General features: G+C 35.8%; 1 protein-coding gene across 1 annotated transcript in view; it reads right to left on the reverse strand.

Annotated features, from left to right (window-relative positions):
* Window positions 1-3,420, reverse strand: part of LOC131858743 (glycine-rich cell wall structural protein 1.0-like) — a 71,266-nt gene extending 67,846 nt beyond the window's left edge. The window contains exon 1 of the mRNA XM_059212188.1: window positions 3,331-3,420. Coding sequence (XP_059068171.1) covers window positions 3,331-3,420 — 90 coding nt within the window. The remainder of the gene's footprint in view (window positions 1-3,330) is intronic.
* Between the last annotated feature and the right edge of the window lie 6,737 nt (window positions 3,421-10,157).

Consider the following 10,157-nt stretch of genomic DNA (forward strand, 5'->3'; position numbering starts at 1 on the left):
AATCGCTCACATAGTTCCTTCACGTCTTGATTCTTAAATGGCCTCCCATTATCAGTGATGATGGTCATAGGGACTCGACAGGGACAGATTATATAGTTCAAGATGAATGATGATATTTTCTTTCATGTCACCTTTGTCAAAGGCACTGCTTCAATCCATTTAATGAAATGCTCAGTAGCAGTCAAAATGAACTTATGTCCATTAGAAGATGAAGGATTTATCTTACCCACTAGGTCAAGTCCCCATTGAGAGAACGACCATGATCCTGCCATAAGATGCAATTCTTGTGTTGGTGCATGGATGAGATTCCCATGGATCTGACATTGTTTGCATTTCTTGGCATATGTAAATGAATCTCTATCCATAGTAGGCCAATAATAACCCAATCGAATACATTTCTTAGCTAGTGTTAAACTACTTGAGTGCATGCCACAAATACCTTCATGAACTTCATTGAGAACTTTCTCAGATTCTTCCTGTTTGAGACACCTTGGTAGAGTTCTATCTAGACCTCATCTATATAAAGTATCAGCAATGATAGTTTAGCGAGATGACTGATGGATAAAATTTATTTTCTAATTGTGGGATAGGCCAGGGGGAAGGATATTCTTCTTTAGGTATCGGTAAATTTGCCTATATAAGGATTGATTAGTTCCAGATATGTGGCAAATCATGTGGGTATTTTGGGACTCAAAAGTAGGCTGCAAGATATCTTCCACCAGGAATTCATAATGTTGTTGATTCTCTTGGTTCTACAAAAGAGATGCTATTATAGCAATTGCATCTGTTGCTTTATTCTCATTCCTTAGGATCTGAGAGAATGATATTTCTTCAAAGTGCTCTTTAAAATCTTCAACCAATATTTTATAGGGCATCAACTTGTCATCCTTGGTTTGATAATCATCGTTTATCTGGTTGATTATGAGCTGTGAATCTCTATAAACATGTAGTTCCTTGATGTTTCATTCAATGGCCATTTTTATCCCAATGACCAATGTCTCATACTCTGCAATGTTGTGTGTGCATGGGAATCATAGTCTATATGATTTTGAAATTGTGTGGCCTTGAGGTGTTATGGACAAGATTCCTGCACCTTATCCATGTTGTGTATAGGAGCCATCAAAGTATAACTCCCCAAAATTTGCGCTAATTGTCAGAATGTATGCATCAGGAAATTCAATATGCAATGGTGTGTCATCTTGCAGGGGTACTTCAGCCAATTGATTAGCAATTACTTGTCCTTTGATAGATTTTCGATCAACATATTTTATGTCAAACTCACTTAGCATCATAACTCATTTGGCCAATCTACCTGTCAATGTCATCTTGCTTAGAAAATACTTCAATGGATCTATTTTTGTTATCAATTTCACAAAATGAGTCAACATATAATGTCGCAATTTCTGAGTTGCAAATACAACTACTAGGCATGTCTTCTCAACTGATGTGTAGCTCAATTCATAGCCTACAAGTGTTCTGCTGATGTAATATATTGCTCTTTCTTTTTCTTCTTCATCATGGTGTGCTAAGAGAGCTCCTAGTGATACATTTGTCACTGAAATGTAAAGCAACAATGCTTTCCCTTTGATTAGTGATACCAGTACTGAAGAATTCGCTAGATATTCCTTAATTTGCATGAAATATTCCTCACATTTATGATCCCATTTGAATGGAACATTCTTGTGTAATAAATGAGTGAAAGGATGACATCTATCTGCTAGTTGAGAAATGAATCTTCTAATTGACTGCAATCTCCCTTGTAGAGAACGCAACTGACTTATATTCTTAGGTGACTCCATCTCCATGATAGCTTTTACTTTTTCAGGGTCTACTTCGATTCCACGCTTTGATATAATGTACCCAAGGAGTTTTGCTGAGGTAACTTTGAACCCCCCTTCTTCTTTTTTAATCTTAACTGATATTGTTCAATCCTGTCAAAGATCTTGCCCAAGATCTTCAAATGTTCTTTCCTTGTATGAGATTTTGCAAGTATGTCATCCACATAGTCTTCCATTAATGTATGCATCATGTCATGGAAAATTGTTGTCATGGCTCTCTAATAAGTTGCTCCTACATTTTTTAGTCCAAATGGCATGACATTCCAACAGTAGATACCCCATGCACAAGTGAATGATCTCTTCTCCTAATCTTCAGGGGCAATTTTTGTTTGATTGTACCCCGAGAATCCATCCATTAAGGAAAACATCTCATGACCTACTGAGAAATCTACAATTATATCAATATTTGGTAGTGGGAAGTCATCTTTGGGACATGCTTTGTTCAAATCTCTGAAGTCAGTGTAGCCTCTTATGCTTTTATCTGGTTTTGACACTGGTACAATGCTTGAAACCCACTCTGGATAAGCAACAGGTCTTATGAAACCCACATCTAATAGTTTCTTTAGCTTTGTTTTGACAAGGAGAGCGATATGTGGATGCATCTCCCTTAGCTTTTGCTTAACTGGTTTTGCTTTTGGATCTACATTGAGATGGTGCATGATAAGATTTGGATCAAGTTCTGGCATGTCTACATAGGACCAAGAAAAATTTATTTGTCTTTGTTTCAAGAAATCTATGCAGTCTTCTTTTCTTCATCTAATATTGATGTAGTAGGATGAAGGACCTTGGGATCCTTTGGTGTGCCAATGTTTATTGCTTCTGTCGGCTCTATCAAAGTAGCAAATCTCTCCTAAAAATATGCAGGGAGGGTGTCAAACCTTCCATCTTCCGGCGCCTCAAGGAGGTTTTCACCATCAAATACATCCTTTATTTTTTCTCTTGACTGATCTAGTGTTGCCATGAAATGGTTTTCAACACTGGGTCTTTTTCCTTGTTTTATTTCAATTTGGCGACTAGACAGTTTGGCACCCTCTTGACTGCAAGAAACATTACTTGATTCACCGGTGGAAGATATCTTATGTTTGATTGGTTCAATAGCATTAAGATACACGGCTACGGCATGATCATTGGAAAATATATCTAATTCAGGGTTTTCAGTGTTTTTCCAGTCAATCAGTTCTCGATGAAGCATAGGTAGGTCACAGTCTCCGTCGTCATTGGGTATTTCAAAATTCATGATGTAATAGTCATAATTTGGTGTTGAGTAGGTGATATCATAAATAGAACTCTCTTGAGGATAATCACTCCCTAGTGATCTCCAATTAGCTTTAACGAAATCAGGATGGGTATTTTGCAATTCGCTCTCAAGTGACTCATCATCTGACGTTTGTCCCTCAAACGAATGAATTGTATCAACACATACATCTTTGGTACTGCAGGTTCCCCCTGGGTTAATTTCATTAGATTTATTTGTGGCTTGAAGTTGACATACTTGTGCACATGGCGTAGAGGATTTTGTTACTGTTTTCTTTGCTAGCTTCTGCCTTCTCTCGAACTCAGCTTCTTCTAGACTAATAGTCATTCCTTCTTGGATTTCTATTAGTTCCTCTAGATTTCTTCCATATCTTGGTGTTTATTGCTCAATGTTTGATATAAATTTGATATTTTGTTGATATGTTGATGATTGATTAGTGATTGTTTGTGTTCCCCGTGTTGTCACTTCTTGATTCTTCTCATTCTCGTTTCTTTGTTGTCTTGCATATGCCTCTTTTCTCCAATTCCTAATTTCTTCTTGCCTTCTCTCGAGCACTATTCTTTATTTTATGGAAAGTGTATCTTCACTTGTAACAACAGTTTGTTCCTCGTCATTCTCTTCACTTGATGCATCGAATAATGGATCTGGACCCCATTCATATTCATTTGAATCTATCTCTGAATCATTGTCTAGAATCACACCACTATATCTAACAGGAATGTTATATGGTGAGAATAGTTCCTTGATTTTCGCCATCTGGTCTTTTACTGTTTCTGGAATATCTTGATCAGGTTCCATGTTTGCTTGTATTATTTGGATTTTCTTGTAAGATTCTTCTTCTCTTTTGATAGCAATCTCTTCCTGTTGTCTCTCGTATTCTTCTTGTTCATGGTTTCTGTTTACTATTTCTGCTACTTGATGTAGCCTTTCTTTCCATGGTTCTTCTTTAGGAGTCGCTTTCTTTCTCCATTTGGGATGTTGATAATTGTGCTACTTTTGTTTTGATTTAGAATACCCAAGTCCTAATTTATGTTTCTTAGATTGTGTGTGAGGACAAATGGGTTCTGAAATACCTTCCTGACACTTACCAATTAGTCCTTTTCCTTTATATCCCATCTGTTGCATGATTTTGTAACTATTTTCATATTTCTCTATGGGAATAATAATTTTTGCAACCGTTTCTGTAGTTTCATTTTCATCTTTGTACAGCCAGCTGAGAAAATCCTTGTCTTCAGTTTCCTCTAAAAGTGTTCCAGCTCTAACAAATGCTCCATCAAACATTTTAATTGATTTTTGTTGGATCTATGGTTGAGCATTTGTAGGTTTTCCATATGATTTAGGTGAAAGTGGTAAGTTATGCAAAGAGTACTTCCCCATTCCTTAATCATTTAATTTGACATTTTTCTCAAAATTCTACCATAATATTTCTTGAGTTTCCTTGGTGGGATAGACTAATTCTCTATTATGTGTAACCCTTGTATCTTGCATTGGTTTTAGATTATTGCAATATTGGCTGGAGTCTGCTAATATAGTGATTTCTCGTCCATTATGAGGAAACTTAACACACTGATGGTATGTAGAAGGAACTGCTTGCATGTCATGAATCCATGGTCTTCCCAAAAGAATGTTATAAGATAAATTCAAATCTAGAACCAGGCACTGTGTATCTCTTTCTACTGGTCCTATTTTGATTTTCAACACCACAGTCCCTTTAGAAGAACACTCTTCCTCATCACAGGCCTTGATAGTTATTTTCTTCTTTGGATCCACTGCATTCTCTGAATATCACAAAGCCTTTATTTAACTTAATGCACAAATATTCAAGCCAGCTCCACCATCTATGAGTACGTGTTTGACATGGGTTGTATGAATGGTGACTTTGATATGTAGGGGAGCATTATGAGGGTGTTGTAAGGAGCTATGAGGTGTCCCACCATGAGGTGTCTATTAAGTGTCCCACTATGAGGTGTCCCACCATGTTTTGGAATTGATCTACATCCAGGTCTTTTGAGACCGTTGTTTTTGCTAGAGCTCTCTCCAATATTTCCTTATGCATAGGTGAAACTTTTAGGGGCTCCAAAATTGATATTTAGGTGGGTATCTTTTGTAATTGTTCCACTAAGTTGTACTATCTCAAAGTAGACGTTAATTCATTTGTTGTACCCAGAAATGTAACCTTTGCTTTGCTTCTAGTAATGGCGTTGATCGGTCCCAAAGGTGTTTTGTCTTTGATAATGATGACATTTACCACATCATCATATGTGTAAGTATAGTTTACCTTGGCTTTGCCCTTGTCATCCTTTGTTTTAGATTGTTCATATTTTTCATAATTTAGGAGTGGAGTTTTGAATTCTATATGTGATTCATTCGTTTTATGATCATCCACTCTGATAGCTCCATTATCAATTAAGTCTTGAATAAGGTGCTTTAATCTTTGACAATCATTGGTTTTATGTCCTTTGTTTCGATGATAGATGCAAAAATGGTTGCCATTCAACCAACTTGGTTTGATTTGAGGCTCATAATTTCTTACTTTTGGTAAGGTAATCAATTTATTCACAAGAAGAGTCTTTAAACCCAACTCCAATGGTTCCCCAAGATTTGTGAATTTCCTGCGGGGATTGGAGAAAAAAGACTTGGGTTTATTGTTCTCTCGATTATGGTTGTTTGGCACTTGACTTGATAAGTTAAAGATTGGTTGTTGTTTGGCACCATTGTTATCATCATTTCCTCCATCGGTAACATTTCTATTCTTTGACCATAATTTAGGTTTATCATTGTTATTGTTACCATTGTTGTTGTTGTTGTTATAGGAATTATTGTATAGTTTTATCTCTCCCTTCTTCACCATTACATCTTCTATCTTAAGACATTTTTCAATCATTTTTTTTTTTAAGTAGGAGGACATTGCAACTTGAGTCTATAACTCATTTCACTGGTAATATTGTCAATGAATATGTCCATTTTCTCTTGATCTGGTACATCTCTTGGATACCTATTAAACAAATGTCTCCATCGTTGTAAAAAGACTATGAAAGGTTCACCATTCTTTTGTTAGATATTACATAGGTCTAGAATTGTTATCTCATTCCTTATGTTGTAGGAGTATTGTGAGATGAATTTGTTTACAAGTTCTTCAAAAGATTTAATCCCAGATGGCAATATTGAGAACCATTCCATTTATTGACCACTTAAACTTCTAGGAAATAGACGCATCGGGTATGTTTCATTGTGTGCAAAATCCATACTCATAGTGCAAAATTCCCTAATATGATCTTGAGGATCAGATTTCCCATCATATTTATTGTGTTTTGAGAATTCACAATGTTGTGGGAATGGTATCATGTTTAAATTATTGTCAAAAGGATATGGACATATGTCCTCCAATGAATATTTCTTGGAACTCATTCCATTCTGCATATCTTGTATTTGTTGTTGCAAAGTTTGCATTTCTTGAGTGAGAGTTAATAGAGGATTATCAACATGGGTTCTCCTTGCATCCTCATAAGTTCTTCTGGCACTTTGCTCCCTTCTTGTTTCATCTTGGTTTCTTGTACAATTGTGGTATCTTCTTGTTCTATCTCCTCTTGTTTCTTCTATATCTCTTCTTGTTTCTTCATGGTTTACCTGATTCAAGTCATCATTGTTGTGATCATTAGTATTTTGATTATGACTTGTTTCTGCATCTTGTTTCAAACTTTCCATATTAAAATCTTGTGGCAATTTTGCTCCTGAATTTGCCAACATTAGGATATACTTTTGTTTTTGTTTTTCCATTAGTTTGTCAAATATGGAATCTTATTCAAGGTCTCTAATGGTATTATTGACTACTTCTTCATCAAAATAAGTGTATCCAAATTGATGAAACATTGGATTTTCCTCTTCCATTTGTTTTTGTTGTCTTCTCAATTACTCATGTTGAGCTCTAGTCCAAACTGGCATATGACTGCTTTAAAACTTCCCAAGTGTTGATTTTTTAGATGCAACTCAATAGGTGATCACTGGTTTAGGAAAATAAACTAAGTTGATTTTGCCACCACTATTAGTGCATTGAGATAAAGCATCTCTTTGTTGAAAAGCACGTGCTTGTAAGGTTTCTTCGTCAAACTCTATTTCATAACAACGTAGATAGTTATGAAAATAGTGTAGGAATGTGCGATGCTTTAACAAAAATTTGTGGTTCATGTATAAGAATCTACTCTTTCTTCAAGATAGCCTTATAACTAGGTTTCCTTTTCTTGAGGCAATATCTAAAAGTCATATAAGCATATAATAATTTTCAATTTGTTTGATTCCACAGTGAGTGCAATTTTGATTTTGATATAACCTAGGTCCAAATAGGAATGATATATCCAAGATGATAAACAAAGGTTGATATGCTCTAGTTTTATGATAAAGGATTTGATGTATCCTGATAAGAATTTGATGACGATGATGATTTTGTACTTGAGATGGTTGAATCAATAACTTGTTAAATGTTTATGCTTATGAAAACCTTTGAAAATGACCTATTTGATTGATAAACCTAATTGTTTGACTAGTTTGAAAATCTATGCCAGTTGAAAATGAATCTCCTTGAAAAAGGGTATCTGAAACTGATGTTGAAATTTTGTTTTGATATGGGGAAAGGATCATTGTTATAGATGCACTAGAACAAATGTGTTATCATGTTGAATAAAAGCGTTATCATGTGCAATAAATGTGTTGTTCTGTTAAGTGGAAGTGTTTCTCTATAGTTGCGAAAGCATGAACCTAAGGTGTGAATGCGTTGTTTTTGTTGCAAAAGCGCTACCCAATTTAACAAATGTGTTGTACTGTTGAGTAAAAGCGTTATCCTAATGTGTAAAAGCATTGTTTTGTGTTGCAAAAGGATGATTCTCACTGTTTTGATTGAATTTTTCAGTTTACCAACAAGTTATCAGATTTTTTACTCATTTTATTGGATTTTTCAAGTTTTTGACCATTTTGAGAACATTTTGTAGACACAAAAGACACAATGTTTGGAGAATCAAAGTGCACAAGCAATTACAAGTCATATGTAAAGTCGAGACAATAATTATTGAATCTCACATGGGATTTCCCCTGAGGCTACGCTATTCAAAGCAGATATCTAGGTGCTTGACCTCACTAGCTCCACCCTCAGCACTCACTTCTTTGGGGTAGCCAAGCACCAGTTTCCATGAAAACTCCCCATGGCAAACTGCACATCTCTATTAGGAACCGTATGTGTGTGAGACGCTTCAGAGGTCCGACCTCCTGTGCCAACAATTAGAAGGATTTTAGAAACTAGACAAGATGGTTTTTAGTAAGGGCTTTTGGTCATGTGGCCATACATGCGACACTTTACACTCTGTAAATACAAAAGGTTCCCGACCTAGAGAAGTTGTGCTCTATAGGGTTTATGGGGAAACATAGTGTCGATATGAACTAATCAGTACATGTTGCCCATGACTTTTGTCATAGACATGATTTATTTAAAGTGGATCGGAAGGACTCAGTATTAGCCCGTTTCCACTTGGGTTGTTCCCCTCTCACTAGCCCCCTCAAGGTAGCTTGGGAAGGTAGGCTCTCTAAAGGTAACACATAAGATAAAAGAAGTTCTAGCATTTTGATCACCATATTAGGGTGAGAGCATACTCACCTACTACTTTTAAGCAAAAATGGTAAACAATATTTCTTTGTAACCTTTAGATCATCCATGTGCAACTACCTTATTGAAAACACATAATGCAAGTTTGCATGTTGTTCATTAACCCCTTAGTTAAGCTAGATGAAAGATGTATGATCTTTTACTTTCCAAAAGAACTCCTAGTTAGACTAAGTGAGGAAATGCATCAAAATTTCTCAAGATAAAACCTGCATGCACACAAGTCGGTAGTTTGCAAAATTTGATTATTGGACAATCGAACCTACAAAGATTTGTTAGCTAGTAGATTATAAAATTTCAAATTTTGTAGATAATGAAAATGAAAATGCTAAAATAGTAAATGTGCTATCTTGCAAAACACAAGTGCTACCATGTAAGACAAAAACATTAACCTAATTTGTAAAAGCGTTGTCTTGCGTATTGAATACGTGATTTCACAAACATAAGCGCTAATCGATTAAATAAAAGCACTAACCTGAGCAATAAAAGTGCTAGCCTGTTGGTGTAGGAGCACTTGAGAGATTTTGTTGTGTAGGTTCTAGGAGTTTGGAATCATGTGATTTTGGTTTGTAATAAGGTCATTAGGTTTGTGAATAAGTACTCGGAAGTTTGTAAGGACCTTAGGAGTCACTAATTGGCCAATATTGGCATATGGGCTCTTAAGGGTGCCAGGAAGAGTACTTGGTAGAATAAGTTGATTTTTATGTTAGAATAGGATGGTTGTTGTTGTCTAGTGGTTTTTAAGGTCATTTGAACCTTTAGAAGTGATCTAGGTTTGATTTGGGCAAAAGTTGCTCAACTATGTAAAAGTTGCAAAAAGTTGCTCATAGCAACTTTGCAACTTTTGCATTTTCTAAACACCAACGGCTAGTTAGTTGTCTTTTTAAGTTACGAGACACTTGTAACCAACCAAGGCCGATATAAGGCTTGGGACAACTAATGAGAATGTTGGTTGAAGAATTGAATTAAGGAGAGTAAGTTTTAGCCTTCAAATTTTGTGTTTTCAGCGAATTGCATTAAGTTTTCATTGGAATTGTACGGTCTCTATGAACTTCCAAGCCCAGACCAAGATATGAATTGTTAGAACAAAGACTTTTCTTCCATTTCATGGTGATTTGAGGTTTTTAAGTGTTATTGTTTGCAAGTTTTGAGTTTTTGGGTTGCAGGCGGGTCCTAAAGACCTTGAAACAAGGGTTTTGAAGACTCTATGGCTCAATCCTAGCATTCCATGGTGGAACCACATACTAAAACCTTGTGGAATTATAGGAGGCTTTGTACATTATGTTTCCATTTTTTTTTTAAGACATGAAAGGTTGATCTCCAGTTTTGTCACCATACCCTAGGCTTGGTACGTTGAGTTGGCAAGCAATGGGGTACATCGACAACAGGCCCTAGATGGGTAAATTCGTTGAATGGA

The sequence above is a fragment of the Cryptomeria japonica genome, chromosome 10 (assembly GCF_030272615.1).
Source record: "Cryptomeria japonica chromosome 10, Sugi_1.0, whole genome shotgun sequence".
Lineage (NCBI taxonomy): Eukaryota > Viridiplantae > Streptophyta > Pinopsida > Cupressales > Cupressaceae > Cryptomeria > Cryptomeria japonica.